Source organism: Camelus bactrianus, chromosome 7 (genome assembly GCF_048773025.1).
Source record: "Camelus bactrianus isolate YW-2024 breed Bactrian camel chromosome 7, ASM4877302v1, whole genome shotgun sequence".
NCBI classification, from domain to species: Eukaryota; Metazoa; Chordata; class Mammalia; order Artiodactyla; family Camelidae; genus Camelus; species Camelus bactrianus.
This window is the reverse complement of record NC_133545.1, coordinates 75030385-75050051: the sequence shown is the minus strand read 5'-3', so window position 1 is coordinate 75050051 and position 19667 is coordinate 75030385. Positions and strand designations below refer to the sequence as shown.

The window sequence follows — 19667 nt, the reverse complement described above, 5'->3', positions numbered from 1 at the left end:
TTTTCTTTTTTGAAAAAATGTTTTATCTTTATACAAGTTTTAAAGATTACTTTCCTTTTACAGTTATTACAAAATATTGGCCGTCCTCCCCGGGTTGTGCAGTACACCCCTGAGCCTGTCTTACAGCCAGCAGTCTGTGCCTCCCACTTCCCCGTCCCTAGATCGCACTCCCCTCCCCGCTGGTAACCACTAGTTTGTAAAAACAGCATAATTGTTAAGGCTTGGTGGGAAAATTTAGAGTGCTGTGGAAGTATGAAATAAAGTACCAGATTCAGACTTGAGGGATTAGGAAGGCCATTCAGGAGAATAGGGGTCCAAGCAAAGACTGAAGGGGAATTTGGAATTGGCCAGATGGGACGAATAGTGTTTCTAGGATCATAAATCCCATACATAAAGGCTGGAAGGTGACGGCATAAAGCAGGGGCCTTGGACAGTGTTCCAAATAGTTGTCTAACATATTTTGAGTTGAGATTTGTGATAGTTAAGTCTGAAGACATGGCCAGTGACAAAACCTTAAAGGTCTTGCCAGCTGCTGTAAAGTTTGAACTTGATCCTGAAGGTGATAAGGAATCACTGAAGTGCTCTGAAAAGAGTCAGACATTAGATTTGATTTTTGAAATATCCCTTCGCGAATGAAGGATGGAGTGGAAGGAATAGAGTGCCGGCAGGGAAACCAAATAGGAGGCTGGTAACAGTAGTTCATTGGGAAGATCGTGTTGGCCAGAATTAGGGGAGAGAGGATGAGAAAATGTGGATGGATTTCAGAGATTTTTACGAGAGGGAATGGAGAAGATTGGGGACTGACTGAGATTAAGAAGGAGTGGCAGGTGTCAAGGCCAAGGTTTGGGCAGCTGGTTGGACAGCGATGCCATTTGTTGAAAACAGGAAACAGGAAGGGGAGCAGGATTGCAGGAGGTGATGAATTCACCTTGGACATACTGATTTTTTTAATATATTTTTATTAAAGTATAGTCAGTTTACAATGTGTCAATTTCTGGTGTACAGCACAATACTTAAATCATATAGGAACATACATATATTTGTTTTCATATTCTTTTTAACCATAAGTTACTAAAAGATATTGAATATAGTTCCCTGTGCTATACAGTAGAAACTTGTTGTTTATCTATTTTATATATAGTAGTTAGAATCTGCAAATCTTAAACTCCCAGTTTATCCCTTCCCATCCCCTTCCCCTACCAGTAACCATTAAGTTTGTTTTCTATGTCTGTGAGTCAGTTTCTGTTTTGTAAATAAGTTTGTTTGTCTTTTTTTTTTTTTAGATTCCACGTATAAGTGATATCACATGGTATTTTTCTTTCTCTTTCTGGCTTACTTCACTTAGAATGATAGTCTCCAGGTCCACCCATGTTGCTGCAAATGGCATTTTATTCTTTTTTGTGGCTGAGTAGTATTCCATTGTATAAATATACCACAACTTCTTTATCCAGTTATCGGTCAATGGACATTTAGGTTGTTTCCATGTCTTGGTTATTATAAATAGTGCTGCTATGAACATTGGGGTGCATATATCTTTTTGAATTAAGGTTCACTCTGGATATATGCCCAGGAGTGGGATTGCTGGATCATATGGTAGTCTATTTTTAGTCTTTTGAGGAATCTCTGTACTGTTTTCCATAATGGCTGCACCAAACTACATTCCCACCAACAGTGTAGGAGGGTTCCCTTTTCTCCACAGCCTCTCCAGCATTTATCGTTTGTCAACTTTTGTATGACAGCCATTCTGACTGGTATGAGAGTGATACCTCATTGCAGTTTTGATTTGCATTTCTCTGATAATTAGCAATATTGATTGTTTTTTCATGTGCCTATTGGCCACTTGTATGTCTTCATTGGAGAATTGCTTGTTTAGGTCTTCTGCCCATTTTTGGATTGGGTTGTTAGGTTTTTTGTTATTAGTTGTATGAGCTGTTTATATAGTATGGAAATCAAGCCCTTATCAGTCTCATCTTTTGCAGATATTTTCTCCCATTCCATAGGGATTTGTTTGTTTGTTTGTTTGTTTTGCTTATGGTTTCCTTTGCTGTGCAAACGCTTATAAGTTTAATGAGGTCCTGTTGGTTTATTTTTGCTTTTATTTCTGTTGCTTTGGTAGACTGCCCTAGGAGACCATTGCTGAGATTTATGGACATGTTGATTTTTATAGTCCTGGGGGCAGGCGAGGAGAAATGTTTGGTAGGATGGTAGATGTATGGATTGGAAACTCAGAGGAAGATCCCAGACTGGCAATTAACAACCTTTTAATGGGAACTGAAATCGTGGGCTTTCGTACCCAGGGAGTTTGTGGAGTAAGAAATTATGCCCAGACAGTATTAACAATGCCATTAGACCCTCAGCCAGACTCTCTCAAGTTTCCAGTATATAAAAATAAAGTACAGAAACAGATTGGAGAATTTTTCAAAATGTGACTCAACTGGGGCAAAAAAATCCTGTGCTTCATGGGAGTGAGGTCACAGGAGGAGTAGAAAGCAGAATATAGAGATCTAAAATGCTCACCTTTTTCTTTAACTATTTAAACCATGTCTTATTGAATGAAAGATTCTTTAAATTCCATAGTGCCTTACAATTTTCAAAAGTTTCACACATATGATTTCATGTAATCCCATAATAACCCTTTATTTTAATCCCTTACCCCCATATTGCCCCTCCCCTCTTACCTCTCCCCGCTGGTAACCACTAGTTTATTCTCTGTAACTGTGAGTCTGCTTCTTTTTTTGTTTCATTCATTAGTTTGTTGTATTTTTTAGATTCCACATATAAACGATACCATACAGTATCTGTCTTTCTCTGCCTGACTTATTTCACTTAGTATAATGCCCTTCAAGTCCATCTGTGTTGCTGAAAATGGAAAAAAAAATTCATGTTTTGTAGCTGAGTAGTATTCCATTGCATATATGTATGTGTGTGTATATATATACACCACATCTTCTTCATTCATTCATCTGTTGATAGACACTTAGGTTGCTTCCATACCTTGGCAATTGTAAATAACACTGCTATGAACATTGGGGTGCATGTATAAAATGCTCACTTCCTTTTAATAACTTACTTGAATTCTAGAAAAATGGTTCCAGATTATTCAGAAAACTTTCAACACAGGAACTCCCCTGACACAATAACTTCTTGCTTAACAAATCAAACTCCAGACCTTTTGTTGTAAATTGATGAGATTACACCAGTTGATTAGCGTTAGGAACAGGCATCGTCTTTGGCCAATGTGAGAAAATACCCAGTAAACCGTATGGAAATTTGTTCTGACAAAAACTCTAAAAACCTTGGTCCCTTTAAAGAGAGTCCATGGATTCCTTTCATGTGGATATAGAAAGAAACCTTTGCAAGGATATCCTATGTCATATCCCACTACTGTTTGATTAAAAGAAGGATTTCTGTTGTTATTGTTCAACATTGGCAAAAAGCTGTGTAAACCTGGGAAACACATGGAGACCTCAGGGCCTGGGATTCACATCCTTTTCCGGTGATGATCTTGTGGTGATCATTTGGTCTCAGTAGCCTTCACTATCAAATGTACTTTTTATGCCTTGTTTTATAAGCCATTCATTATATTAATCTCATTAGCTATTTGGTTTCTTAATGCATTGTGCTTTGGTACCACCCATGATAAAAATGCGTGAAGTGTGGTTTGCTTCCTAGTAATTCTGAACTTAATTACAGCTTTGTGTGGAGTATACTTTTACTTTGTGGCCTCTCATCCTACTCAAAAGCTTACTAATCGCCCGTTTGAGGCTTGCCTAGTTACCTATATCTAGTAAGAAAAAAATCACTCTAGTAATGATTTATACCAGGGTCTTTGGCTATCACGTAGAAATTTTCTCTGACATTTCTTTTTAAAATCTCAAAGTGCAATGATAAAATCAAAAATTTTGTCATTTTTAACTCATTTGTCTGGTCAACCTGTTCCTTTCTGGCTCAAACATCTGAGCATGAAAAAATTGCTTTTGCCAAGTGATTTGGAGTTCTAGCAATAAAAATTGTTTATTTAAACTGTATGTAATTTCTCCTTCAAATATCGTCCCTATCCTGGGTGGCCTCTGAGATGAGAACCAAATACAACCAATTAGAAAGTACATCTCAGTGTTCCGATTGGCCACAGGACGTGTTTCAAACATTGCTTTATTTTGGACTTTTGAGTTTTGAAGGTAATGTTTGTTTGTTCAATCTACACATTATCTTTTCTAAGGTCATTAGAGGTCTCCAGGATGTTTACATCTTAACTAAATCAAAGACTGAGTCTAACGGCAATTGAGAAAATGTGCTTCATTACAAAGTAGAGTTTATTCAAGGAACAATGTCCACGCACAGAGAGGATACTCTTTGGTTAAGTAATAACAGCTACTTTTTATTGTTCTCTTATTCTAGAGACTTACGTACACACACACACACACACACACACACACATAGGATTGATAATGTATATATAAAATCTCACGTAACTGATCTTTATAAACCTATAAAAGGTGCTCTATTAGCCCCATTTTACAGATGTGGAAAGCGGAAGTGGAGATGTTGAATAACTTGTCCAGAACGCACCTCTGGCCAGTGGCAGGGCCAGGAGTCAAACAGAAGAATCTGACTTCAGAACTCTTGCTCTCGGTTACCACATAACTTTGCTCTTACAAGTAGTGAATATAAACTGACATGCTTCCTCATGCTCCTGTGTTTCTTCCCATCATCCATTTGTTAATTTATCTGCCTACTTTCTTCCCCACCACTCTCTGGCTATAGGCTAAAAGATTCTTGTTTTTCTTGTATTTCTTGATCTTGCTCCAGCTTTCTTCCATTTGTCCTGCACCTTCCTTTCTCTGGATGATTGATTTTGATACATTAGAATTTAGTAAGTTCAGCCCAAGCGCTGGTTGCTTCCTTCGCCTCCACACTACCTCAGCTGATTTTGTTTTCGTAATTGTAGTTACTGGTCCATCACTGATGACCTAAAGTAAACTTAAGGAGATGCGAGTATTAAAGTATTTTCCTTCTGGAGGTAGGAGGCATTTGCAGTAACCTCTAGGGGAGGTGAAACAGAGTGAGAACAGGGGGACACTAAAGAGAGAGAAATCAACAGTCTCGTGGTCACAGCCTGCCTGTGGCAAGGATGTTGATGCCAAGGATCATACAACGGGATGCCACCGACAAAAACTATGTCGTCATTCCTTGACAGAAACTACATCATGAGCCCTCCATACTCAAAACCTTTAATGGCTTCCTGTGTAGGCCTAGAGCAGACAAGCCAAACTCCCTGCCTAGCATGTGATTCATCTCCAGTCTAGGCCCAGCCTAACTTTTCAGCCTCATCGCCTGCCCCACTGTGCTCCAGCCTCACAAACGCAACACAGAATTTCACACTCCCACCCCCTTTAGACATGCTTTTCCACCTTTCTTTTTCCTCTGCCTAGTATTCCCTAGCATCCTTAAGGGCCCAGTTCAAATGTCTGTGTGAAGTTTTGTGTGGTTAATGTCTGGCTCCCGTCTGTGCTGCTGTGACCATGAGGTTCAACAAGCAGGACTTGAGACTGGGGACTGGCTACAAAAACCAGGTTTGTTTTTCTTCACTAGTGACCATTCAGATTCACTCTTGACAGCTTGTTTACCTCTGTCCTTTTTGCACAAAATCTAAGGCAGGTCTCAAGATTTCTGATAGACCAAAAAAGTAATCCAACTGCTTTTAGTTCCCCAGTCTCAGTTCAGTAACAAATGCCACACAGGTCATTCTCATAATGCAAACTCCAGGCTTCATCCATGGATTCTCCTCTCCTCCAACTTCAGTCTGCTGAGTAGGAATGAAGATAGAAACTTACTATCTGCCATGAGTTTCAGCCTCTGAACCCCCAGGGCTGGGTCTGGAGAAAGGAGAAGAAGCAAGAGGCAGACACTGTTGTGAGTTGGAATTGTTGATCCTTTTTTGGGTCTGGCAAGCAGTCAAAGGTGGCTCTCTCTGGGATCTGCCAAAAGGCTCTTTAGAAATGTCCCCACTCCTCACCAGAACTGGGGATTTCTCACCTGTAATTCCCAAAGCATCTCTCAGGTCATGTCTGCTTCCATTCCTACCCACTGGGCCTCTGGCTCATGACTATAGCCTCTTTCTACTGAGGTCTCTTTGCCTCTCCAGGGAGCCCTTGAGGGCAGGATCTTAGACAAACTAGACTGCCTCTTGTGTGCTTGGGCCCAAGCCTAGTCTATGGTAAACATTCACCTTGGATCCATTATTCGGAGGAGAGTGGTTAGTTACTTCTAAGTGCAGCCCTCCTGTGACCCGGCCACCTGCCAGGCAGCTCCAGGCACTTGTCCAGGCCCATACAGCATCCCCTCCAGGAGGTGTCCTTGAGGTCCTGAGCACCAGGTTTAAGGCAAGGGGAAGGTGCCTCCTCCCCTGACGAGGGCGTGAGTGTGACCCACCAGCAGCACTCCCTGAAGGAATCGTCTCTCAGCTTTGCACCTGCCGACCTCCCTCAGCTTCTGGCTCGTGTACTTTCAATTTGAATAAGTGCCTAAGCCATTTTACTGCCGCTTTTGCTAGGTTCTTACAGTTGGTCCATCACCTCACTGTGGAATGTGGAGTAGTTGCTGCCTGTTTTCTCGGCACTTTAACCAAAACCAACACTAGCCTAGTTCCATTTCAACATTCTGTTACACTGTACATATACATCCACGAGAGTGTTTACAACACTGCTTTAGAGTTATGTTTTCCTTCTTAGAATGTTAGCTTTTTAAGCTCAGGACCTATTTCTGCCACTTTCGAATCACCAATGTTTGGCACATGATACATTGTGCTAATTGAATGGATGATACACTGGAAAAATACCAAGATTTAGTTTCTGGGGAAAGACAATGAATTTTAAATTCAGTGATGACATGAGGGCAGCTAAAAATATTGTGAAGGGGACTGGATATAGCACAACTCTTCAGGAGATGGGCTTAATTGTCTGGGTTCATATCTTTGCTTCACCGTTTATTAGCCACGTGGTCTTGGGCAAGTTATTAAACCTCTTGGTTCCTCATTGTCCTAACCTATAACAGAGATAAGAATAGTATCCACCTCATGTTGTGTTAATTAAACAAGAAAATACCTGTAAAACCCTTAGAACAGTGCCTGGCATGTAGAAAGGACTTAATAAACGTGTCCTCTTCACGGAAACTTTGAGAACAAATAAGCTCCGTAGGGAAGTGAATATGGAGAAAAATAATTAGAAGGCAAAGGATTGAGCTGATAGCTCCAATTAGGAGGGGGGAAGAATAGGACAGAAAAAAGTACAGAACTCATGAATTGTGTTACCCTTATTTGTCATTAAAATGATAATGAAATCAAATGCAGCAAATTGATTAGGTTGGACCCAGGTATTACTCATACATATTATCTTTGTCATTCAAAATAAGAAATGGTTTTCATTGGAATTAAGTTGAAATAACGTTCATGTAATTGGAATATTAATAGTAGTTTTCATTATTACCGCCAAATGGCTTTTAAGTGCTACTGTTCATAACACAAGGTAATAGAGAGTAGTGAGCATGTAAACTGATGATCTTGAAAATAGTATTTGAGGGTGGCAGCCCAAACAGGAAAAATAAAAATGAGCCACTGGCATTCACAGTACATACTTCTCCTTATCTTCTTTAGATTTTTTTTTTTCAGTTTCTTTGGTGATATTTAATCCATTTCATCAGAGCCTGTCCTTGTTTAATCTCAAGCAGGGCAGAATGGTAGAAGGCCAAATAGAGAAATTAACTTAAGGAGTTATGCGATCTGGAGAATTGCAGTTGTAGGTCACCAGTTTAAATCTGCCCTGGGTTGGTAGAAGGCCATTACCATCTGTCGGCTCTTTAGTAATTAACAAGAAGTAGTGTCTAACAGTATCGGCTTTTAACGTAGAACCCGACCTTATGTTTGTTGTGCTTTTTTATTTGGATTGATAAGCTGAAGAGGACTGTGAGAGGTTATGGAATTAATGCATTCTTCCTAGACAGCCATCTCTGTTTCTCCTCCATTCTCCTTACAAGTTCATGGCCTTGCTTGACGTATTTTCCAGTGTTTACCTGGAGAATTGCTCACGTGGAAGAAGAGGGGCACCACTCTTATCGTGCTTCTAATTACCATCATAATTTCCCACAAATCTCTAAGCAGCCCTCTGGTCACAACCAAATAGGTGAGTCTCTAAATGCTGATAAATATAGTGCAGCAAGTCAGAAAGCTCCCCAGAGCACCACCTGCATTTTCAGTCTCTGAAGTAAGCAGATCGTGGATTTAGCAAGCAACGAACCTGAAACCCGCTCAGTGGTTGGTTACGATATTTCCTTCTTTTACAGAATATTGAACCATTTTGTTAAACTTTTGTATATGATTTCTAGGCTAATCAAGAAGTGTTTTTGAGGGGAAGGGTATAGCTCAGTGGCAGAGTATATGCTTAACATGCAGGAGGTCATGGGTTCAATCCCCAGTACCTCCATTAAATATAAATAAATTAATAAACCTAATTACCTTCCCCCCAAACAAACAAACAGAAGAAGAAGAAGAAAAAAAGAATCATTTAGTTAAAAAAAAGAACTACTGGTGTCAGTTGTTTCTGTTTTGAAGCTGCGGAGTATACTTTTGTCAGTCCATCGTCTGCAGTTGTTAGAATCAGCTACGGCTGCCCGGGGTGGCTGTGGGTGTCTGTGCCACATTTAGCACTGGGAGGTGCATTCCCCTGCCTGAACTGGGGGAGTGATTAATCTCAGGGCAACTTCTGGTGCTCCAACTCTTCAAGACTGGTCTTGGTTTTGCCACCAAGGTTTAAGGGAAATTAATTAATTTTTTGGCCCCCTTCCACTTAAGACATATAGAATCAAGAATCAATGTTTTACCTGGGGTAGGATTCTCATGTCCATATCCATTGAGTAGCATGGATAGTGGATAATTAATAATAATAATAATAATAATAATAATAATAATAATAATAATAATAATAAATAGCATGGTTATGCTAAGTAGTAGTAGCAGTAGTAATGGTGGCACTTCATGAATCCTCTGTAGGTGCTGTCATCCAAGATTTATATCTATGGTAGATGAACACTGCGTGTCTGTAAAGATCCTGAGTACTTAGTGCTTAGTTTTCCTTTGTCACTCTTAAAACAGCTGGACAAATCCATCAAAGTCGTCTCTTCCCTCAAACACACATCCTGCAATCTAAAAAAATCTTTAATTTCAAGTTCAAAGGAAAACACTAGATTAGGATTTTAAAGGGTCAGCCTGGAGCTGCTGCAGCTGCCTGCTTTGTGTAACTCACCATCAGAGAGAAGAGCGGCAAAGGTCAGGGAAGTACTCAGATAAGGACCCAGGAACAGATGATTTAGAAAGAGCTGTGAGCAGGCTTTTTGGCTTTTGTATTTTTCTGTTTTCTCCATCCTTTAATAGTACCCAATGAAGCAGAATTTCCAAATGGATCAATATGCTGCTGAGGAAAATATTGATCAAGCAGCTGCTTCATTTTGTTTGTTTGTTCAACTCCCATCTTTGGTGGCAGCCAAAGTTTGTATTTTGAAAGTATGAGTCATCTATAACTTCTTGGTATTTCTGTGTGTGGAAGAGAGAGAGAGAGCTTTTGCTCACTCACTGTTAATAAATGTTTATGTCTGCTCAGCTAGCCTGGTTACCCTCAGCTTGCAGAGGCATAAATCACTGGCTTCTGTCAACTCTGGAATTGACCCACAGATTAAATGCAGATCATCGGGAGATAGGTGCAGTTCCGCGTATTTTTTATTTTTAAGAAATCTTCCCACTCTGATTGCTCTGCCTGCGCTTGCTAATCTTTTCTTGTTTATTACCCCAGTTCATTGTATGGATAGCAAAGGATTCCAGATTACTCCTTCTACACATTTATGTCAACTTGTGTTGAGAAATAAATCAGCACTGAATGTCACAGATTCAGTTATGAAGATTTGTCCTTTAGAATAGGCTGCAATTTGATCAAATGTATTTAGAAGAGATTTTCTTAAAAAGTCATTTATTAAATTTTGCAAATTTATGCCAAGAATTGGGAGTAACTAAGTATACCAAATTTAGAAGGACCATATCTTAATCTTCTCTCTGATTCTACTTCCAGTTAGGCTGCTTCCTCTCTCCTCCATTTACTATTGATAAATATCCAATAATAATGTCGATTTTCCTAGTTAAGCAAACACCAAATGGCCCTAATGAAGACAACATTAGGTAAATCAACAACCCATTAAGGAAAAGCATTAAGTCAGGAAAGGAGAGTCTATTAATTTTCTTATAGCTCTTGTACATTATGCATTTGTCAAATTCATTGTCCCAGTGGACACTAGGCAAATATCCAGACCTGAATAAGAACTGGAGCTTTCATTCCGAGATTCTGCTGTCACCTGATAGTATTGCCACATATTGTTGAATCATTATTGGAGAATAAAGTTTATAATATCCAAATTATGGGGAAAAGGTAAATTAATTTGTCTGAAAATATAAAGTCATAACACAAGTTGAGGCTAATGAAAAAACTCAAAGACAAATGTGAAATGGGTGATTCCATTCAAAGCAGATTTTTTTTTTTTATTGAAATGTAGTTGACTTACAATGTTAGTTTCAGGTGTACAGCAAAGCAATTCAGTTATACATATACATACATATTTTTTTCGGATTCTTTTCCATTATACATTAATAAAAGAAATTGAATATAGTTCCCTGTGCTCTACAGTAAGTCTTTGTTTATCTATTTTATACATAGTAATGTGTATCCGTTAATTCCAAACTCCTAATTTATCTCTCCCCTGCTTTTTTCCCTTTGGTAACCATAGTTTATTTCTATGTCCAAGAGCCTATTTTTGGATTGTAAATACAGTTTTTATCAAAGCAGAATTTATTTTTAAATGTGCTTTTGGGGAATATAATCCCCTGGCAGAGCAGTATCTGCCTACTGTATCGCCCAACATGTCTTCCATAAATTGGGCACCTCAGAAAAAGATTTCTACAATTCAGTCAATGATTTCCTTTTTTAGAATGTAAGGACAAACAGGAGGAAATCAGATACGCTTTTCAGAAATGTGCTTTGCAAATCACTCCACTGGAAACGATCTGGTCCATAAGGCGGGATTTGAGGACCGGCTTTCTAATGAGGATAAACCTGAGCTCAGTAAGACTTGTGGCGAGTCCATGTTCCCATGTCTTTTTCCATTAAGAATCGGAATGTTAACTGTGATTTTCTGGCCAGATTCCAGCTCGGTTAATTGCACGCTGTCTGTCTAAATTCCCTTTGCTTGGGATGTTCTTCACTTTGGATTGCATAGCTCTTATTGTCATGATTCCCCCAAGAGGTGGATACATGATATTGTAGACTGAGCCAGAATATAATTTGTTAAATTAGTAAGAGTACTTTGGGGATGAAGGGTTAAATGTAAGTAGTGTGCTTCTCATAATTTCCCTCCAATGCGACCTATTTGTACAGTAATTAATGTGGAATAGCATTAGTGAAACATGGAATTGAGCCAGCTCACCATGACAAGAGTGGCAATAACACAGACACAAATAATTCTGACAAATTCTACTAAAAATAACCATTCAAACAAATCCTGGGAGCCTCCCTGCTTAAAGCACCCTTTTTTGGTTTGTGTGTGCTCTGAAGGTGACACATTTAATCACTGATTAAGTTAATGTGATATTCATTAAGTGAAATTTATTTTTTTCTATATACATAGCAACAACTCAGTAGCATTTCCCATCACCTTTGTACCTAGCACAGCCCATGGCGCAGTTACTTGCATAGTGACAATCATAGAGGTAAGGTTTCTTAAATAAATGAATGAAGACAAGGGATGAAAGAAGGAAGGGGATTAGCATTTACTGATTTCCTAAGATTCACCAGTCTTTTTTTTTTTTTAGTTGAAGTATAGTTAGTTTACAATGTTGTATTAATTTCTAGTGTACAGCATAGAGACTCACCAGTCTTTAGAATAAGTATGTTACTTTTACAATCTCATCTAAGTCTCACAATTGCCCCATTTCACAGATGGAAAAATAGAGGCTCAGAGAGGCCAAATAGCTTCCCTAAGATGAAACAGCTTTGGTTTTCAAAGCCAACAACATTGTATTATAAAGCCCCAGCCCTTTTGTCCCTCAGTATCTTTAGCCTCCAAAGTTGTGCCTGGCATTTTTGGCCTTAATTTGAGGAGGCAAGTCTGAAAGCCTCAGATACTGTGAAAGTCAAGCTGATCCCCACAGACAAGGTTAACAACTGCCCTATGGAATTTTACATTGTTACTCTTTCATTACTCCAGTTCAAATCTGTCACTATTGCCATTTTAGAGTTGTCATAACTATTGCCAAGTAATTATACACTTGTCACAAAATATACCATAAATTGAATCTTTATGAATCTTGGTACAGAGTGGCTCAAATGTGAATTCTTAATGAATCCAGAAAATAATGGGGAAAAAACAACCTTTAAACTCCCTAAAGTTCACTCACTGTGGTTGAATCTATTGTGTTGACTAGAGAAAATGCACTTCAGCCCTCCTGCACCTGGACTGTGTTTATAGCCAAGTTTTCAGTTTTTTTAACTGGCATTAAATTACCTAGAAATTGAATGTGTGGAAAATGACTGAAATTCATTTTGCCTCATGAGAGAAATCATTCTCTTACTATTTTGATTTTTTTAACAAGTGTGAAAGTCTGTACCGTGAAAGACCATTGACCCAGGATGTAGGAAATGCAGATTTCTATATGATAATAGCTATAGCATGGTGAAAGGCTTAGGGAACACAATGATATGTAGGCTATAAGTGAGTCAGTTTCTAGCCTCTGTGCCACACATCTTACTTTTAATCCAGAAACTCCTGGACCAATATATTTTATTTCCAACTAGACAGTGGCTAATTTATGGCTCTGCCAACAATGCCATTTTAATTAATTTTATTCATCTTATTTCTCTTTCCTCTACTCCCTCTATCTCATCTGTTTGCATTGCCTCGATTTTAATTAAAAAAAAAAAAAACCTTCCTCTCTAAGGAGCAATCTGAAGTGGCAAAAATAATCACTTAAAATATTACAGTCATTAAAAAATTGGCTGTGGTGGAAGCCATGCATTTTCAATTTTCCTACAAATGATGTTTTAGCTTCCTTTTAAAGTGCACTTTGTATCTGAATTGTCTGCCACCAGCCAGCTTGGCTATCAAAAGTGGTCTTCCAGCTGGGTGGGCTGAGTGACAACTCCTTAATGGAGGAAATGGATGGCTCTCTGCTCATGTGGAGGGAAGGCACACCGGGCAGATTTCACTCCATCTGCCACCAGCTCTCTGCAAGCTGGCATTGCCCGAATGCCCAATCTACTCATTCCAACAAAAAGGATATCGTCAAAAATAAATTGCAAGGCTACAGATGCCTGAAAGAATCATCAGGGCCATTAGCCTCCAGGGAGATACTATTAAGAGGGGCCTCAGTGCTCATCTTTGATGAAAACCTAATTAAACTATGGTGGCGGCAATTGCGAGGACTTTCCTGAGTACAGAGGTGAAGTCAGGAACGTTTGTAGCAGAGCATAGGGAGCAGCCTTAGGAAACCGCTGTCCTGAATTGTGGCCACTGACTTGTTACACTGAGGAATTTGCACTGATGCTTCCTGTTGATGGTTTTCTGAATGGCAAATTCTTGTCACTTGGTTACACTGTGTTCTGCTTTTCAAGTCAAGGAAACTCATTTCACAGCAAAGCAGAAAAATATTTTTGATTGACAAATAGAAATAAGGACTGTATTTAAGGGATTTCTAAAAATTGGAGATCTAGTACTTAGAAATATAGAGTGTATATAGCATTGATCAGTGCTAAAATAATGAAAAACAAAGTAAAAATAATTATAATTAGCAACATAACTAATGTAATTAGGAGTATTACAAATAGAAAGAAATATGTAGAGCCATCTGCAGAATTTATACCTTTATCTTACCTTTAAAAAAAAGCTTAATTACCTGATATATACTCACCATAAGTCAATCAAAAGCTGTGACTCAGGAAGTCACATGTTATTCATAATCCTTTGTTCAAGAAAACCTGCTATTCTTTTACTATATTCAAAATATAATAGTCCTGAATTCCGAAGTATTCCTGTTTTTATCATATCAGGAGCTTGTATATCTCACAGTTAGACATTTAACTGTCTTATGAAGTTGTTTCTATTTTGTCATTGCATATAAATGGCATGAGTTTGAGGAGATGCTGAACAAAAACTGCTGGATATTAAAATCACTGCGAGCAATTTCCTGAAATGTTTTTCATACCTTCAGTTCACGTTTTCTCTGGGTTTTTAACATAGTACATTGATGCTATACAGTGCAAGTTCATCTGTAAGAAAAGTGGCAACAGACATCTTCCATTATTGAGTTTTCCTAAGGAGAGTGTTTGGTGATCTGCCAAAACATGGAAGGCTTTGAAGTTCTGATTGACGGTTCTATATCCCCTGAAAATAAATGAATGTTTGCAGTACTTCTACCATATTGTATTGTGGGACCTAGTCTCTTACATTTTACTAAAGGTTTTAATTGATCTGAAGAATTTTGATGACTATCCTAATATGAAACACAATTAAAAATAGATTTAAATATTCTATTTCTCGGTCACCTACTGCAAAGAATATATACTGCTAAAGGAATATAATAGCCTATTTTTGAAAAAAAGTACATATTCAGAAATGAAATAACAATTATTTTATAGCACTTAGAGGTTTAAAAAAAAAACATTTCCATGTATTGTACTATTTGTGTTTCTACTAGCATGTCTGTGGAATAGATATATTGGCCCCATTCTACAACCTAGGAAATTGAGGCGTAGATGAGTTAAATGACTTGTGCAAAATCATGTGGCCATTAAGTAGAGAAAATGCATTGGAGCATGCCTTCTGATTCCAATCACCAAACTCCTTGATGATGGACAGTACTGAGTTTTCCTTCCTTCTCATCTTGATTGTCTTTGGTTTCCAGTACTTTGGTTTTTTCCAGCCTTAATCTCCTCAGTTTATATGTGCTGAACTAATTGAGCTAAGTTCCAGGGGAGAGTTCAAGGCCATGGATTCCCATTCAGAGGCAGAGATGCAGTCTCAAACAAGCAGAGACGCGGGGACTTTGTCTCAATCTGGATGCATTCAGGCGTGAATTCTCAGTTTGGAGAGCATCTGGGAAGCCAGGCCGATTCTAAGACGTTGAGCCCCCTGTGACCAGTTCTAAAGTAGAATCAGCGTAAAACTCTAACTAGCCTTGTAATTGATGTGGGAATCCTCAGAATGAGCACCCTGAACTGGCCCCCTACCTTTCCCAGGAGTCCTAAATACAGGGCCTTTACATAATCAGCTTCTCAGTAGGCCCATTCCTGTCCATTCCTGCTCACAGGGCTCAGTGAGTGATTCACCAGTTTCACACAGCCTGTCCCCTATTTTATAGTCCCAGTAACACCCATCTCCTTGTAGTACCCTTACTTCAAGCCCTGAAAACACTGTGTTCTACTTATAATGGCTAATGCAGAAACTGTGCCGTGATCTCCTTAGCACGGTGGGAGCAGAGCAAGCCATCCATAGCTGTGTGTGGGTTCAGTGCATCTCCAGGCCCCGCTTCCCAGAAAACGTCAGCCCCATGTTGCTCAGAGAGGGAGGAGGGGGCAGTGTTGAGCCACCTCCTGGTGAACTGTGGCTGTTTCCTTTGGGTGTGTCGCAACCTTTCTTTGTACTAATGTGTCTCTGTACTAAGACTATGAAGAAGAAAACATTCAAAGAACGATACTTCTCCCCCTCCACACCCAAAAGGACATTATACCGTTATATACTTTTAAATTGGAATATTGATTATTCTGTATTCAGATGTACACATATTTCACGTGTGCCTTTTCCTTGGACCATTACCCAATGTCTTTTTCATCAGTGTCAGAGTCCTTATATTAATTCCAAATAAACATGGGCCACAGTTGTTCAGGATTCCAGAGTGTGAAGATAATTGTGAAAACTGTTACTTAGAGCTCAGCAGATTTACGGTTAGGAAAATCTTTATTATGCTGGTTAGCATTCATTTTCTTTACAGAGTACACAGTAGTAGAGGATGCTTGGGTTTGCCATCGCTTGACCGTTTCCATTTCCTGTTAAATAAACTGAATCCTAGTTTTGATCAGTGTGCGTGAGTTAAGGATCGCATGTAATGAGCTCAGTTTAGCACCTATGAATAATCTGTCTTTACTGTGGGGTGAGGAGGATTGTCAGGCAGGGAAGCATGCCACACACTACAGTATTATCTGCGAGGGAAGCAGGCCCATTGGGTGTGCCTTATGTCTTAGGGCTGTGAAATGACTCCCCCGAGGTCAGATGCTCCAGCTCTCTGGAACTGCTGGAAGCTTCTGGGAGCTTTTTCACTCTTTCAGTATAAGGGTGTGATTTCTCTCCCCATTCATTTTACCTGCCATAATCAGTTTAATTGTCCTAAAACATTTCTTTACACACATCACTGCTCTGATTTAGAACATCACTGCCAACAGAATATTGCCGAGATCTCTTAGACGACCAGGTAAGATCTTTTACAGTCAGGCTCCCGTCTAATTCTCAGAGTTGTGCATACCTGTCACCTTTGTCATCATTCATGTTTGTCATGTTTGTCATCCAGCTTGAACTTTTATCCACCCTTTAAAGCTGGTTGAAGACCTGCTCATCTGTGAAGCCTGCTCATCTAGACCAGCCCTGGACACAGGGATTCCTACCTTCCTTCACTCATTAGCACTTAACATATGCTGCCTTTGATAAATCTCAAGTAGACTGGAATTTTTTTAGAGCAAATATTAGGTATTATTATACTTCATTATAAACCCCTTCCCTCTGTTACCTTCCTGAATGCCGCTTACGTAAAAGATTAGTTCTCCATAAAAGATTAGTTAATTACCTGAAAGGCATAACCATATCATTCATGACTCATTTATTGAATTATTCAATAAATATTTTTGAATTCCTAGTATATGCGAAACACTGTGCTAAGACCTGGAATACAAGGACATGTTCTCTGCCCTACAGAACTTAATAGGCACTGGGCTTAACTGATATTCTCTGCCCAACTATTTTTCTTTATTTCTATTTTAAGAATATGTAAAACTTGAAAGGATCTTTGGTCTTTCATTTATTAGCCTTTCTCTACCTGTGACATTACCAAAAATGATTAATGCAAAAACTTTTATTTTTAAAAAGTAAAAATGCAGTTTACTCAGCTCGAGAGTTGGATTTTGCCATTGACTATTCACTTTAAGCTGAAAAAATGTAGGCTAAATAAAGCATCACAAAAATTATTTTTCTTTATTCTTTGTAAGCCTAATGCTCTTCTGGAGAATAACAAAGTTTGTTGTGTGGGAAGGGATAAATTGGGAGATCGAGATTTGCAGATACTAACTACTATGTATAAAATAAATAAACAACAGGTTTATACTGTGTAGCACAGGGAGCAATATTCAATATCTTGTATAGCCTATAATGAAAAAGAATATGAAAAGGAATGTATGTATGTATATTCATGACTGAACTTTAGGCTGTACACCAGAAACTGACACAACATTGTAAACTGACTAAAAAAAAATGTTATATACATTAAAAAAAAAACAAAGTTTGTTGTTTATGAGCTCCTCATTGAGGACATCATGCACTTCCTAAGTCTGGTCAGAAAATTTTACTCAAAAGCTGGCTGAAAATACACGATCATAGCAGGGATTACTTTGACCTTTTCTGTATTCCATGTTTTGATTAGCAAGCTATTCTACTCATATCCCATTTATAGACAAATTGTGAAAGGCTTGAATGGCAAGCCAGAAATATATGGAATATTGAAAAGGTCAGTGTGATTTAGCCCATAACCCACAGTACTGAGAATATATGACAAGTCATTATCACACTTAATTCTCACAACAAGGACTGTGGTAAAGACGGGAAATTATTCCAATTAAAATATCCTTGTTTCATATTGAAGGCCAAAGTGACAAAGCTCAAATGGCCTCTTGACTCCTTTTTTGTGATAACTTAATAATTTAGAAAGAAATTGTAATTGAATTAAACAAGGCGAAGAAAAGAGGTAACAAGCTCTTTTGATTTCCGAGTCCGTCGTAGAGGGAATAATATAATGATTTTTCTAAAAACTCTAATTATACATGAGTAAGACAGATACAACTACAAAACCAATTCAGTGGCCACCCCATGCCCTCTTTTTATCTACAGCATAGCTGTCAATCAGATGGGAACTCCATTTATTTCCATGGAAATGAAGGCAGTGAGTTCAATTTTGCCACCACCCGGGACGTAGATCTTTCTACAGAAGATATTCAAGAGCAGTGGTCAGAAGAATTTGAGAGCCAGCCTACAGGGTAAGTAATTGTAATCTCCCATGCTGTGTATAGCACTTAACATTTATTCCACTGGATATATTTTAAAAGCATATTGTTAAATAGCAAAAGCATCCTTAAATCAATACTGGTGATTCTTATCATAGACAAGCCAAAACGGGTACATTTATCTTAAATATTCTTTATTAAGTAATCAACTATTTTTATGCATACTAAAAATTTGTGATTGCAGGTCCCTTTTAACTTTGGTTGGATTGCTTATATCTCATCTTTGTTTATTCAGCTTTTACAGGGAGAAAGTTGTTTTTTTTTTCACTGTGTATAGAATATAGAATCTTTCTACTACTTTTATATTGAGACTTTCGGTTGCCTTCTTGGGGTCTGAGATTTATAGCTGCGGTAACTCGATTTTCAGTAGAGTGTGGTTTTGATCTCTAAAAATTGTTTAGGGGATAAAATTTACCTTTGAGAGATTTTTACAGGAGGAGGATGGGCTGAGGTTGAAGCACTGAGGACGATTTGATGGTAGTACTTTCTGGCCATTCTGAGCTGTGTGCGTTCTTCTGGGTCCAGTGTCCCTAAGATATTTCCTGTTCATTGAGTAGCACTTTCAGAAGTTCAAGTTTAAAGAAAATTAGTAGGTTCAGATAATCAAAATTTGTAAGGTAGGATGAATTGGAAGGAAATTCTAGAAAATTTCTGGTTCTCACCTGGCTTTTTTTTTTTTTTTTTTTTTTTGTCAGTAAGCACATGTAATCAGAACACCAGGTCCTTACTGTTTAATGTCCTTACTTTTATGTTTTCTAAGACTATGATGAGGATGGATGAAATTAACATAAAATGTAACTTCATAATGAATATAAAATAGCAATAATTCAACTGTTAACTATGAGAAACTTTTCCAGAACACAACATTTGACATAGTCATGCCTCTCTGATCTGAACAAATTAAATCAAAACTGGATGGATTTCTAAGTGCCTGAGTGGCAGCAAGGCCACTGTCACTCTCTTGGGCTCCCCACTTCCTATGCATTGCCCAGAAACTGCATTTGGACCCAGTGAGAGGGAAATCTGACCAGCAGCCTGACCCACTGCCGCTGCTGCTATGACCTTTTGCTGCCACATCAGGGTCTCTCACTGTTGAAAGCTAGGTTTTTACTGTGGCTGATCCAGTCCTGCCCTTCTGCGCCTCAGCCTGTGGGAAGCCTCTGAAGGAGATTGACACTCTGAGGTACCCCACCCCCTCCAGGGCCTGCCATTGACCTCTCCAAGCCTAGCAGTGATGCTTGGGTTCTTCAGCCCACAAAA

General features: G+C 38.7%; 1 protein-coding gene across 1 annotated transcript in view; it reads left to right on the top strand.

The window, feature by feature from the left end:
- The window catches only part of RELN (reelin), a 444588-nt gene that overhangs the window by 255878 nt on the left and 169043 nt on the right, over positions 1-19667 (top strand). The window contains exon 11 of the mRNA XM_010946673.3: positions 18235-18380. Within this exon, the coding sequence (XP_010944975.2) occupies positions 18235-18380 (146 nt within the window). The remainder of the gene's footprint in view (positions 1-18234; positions 18381-19667) is intronic.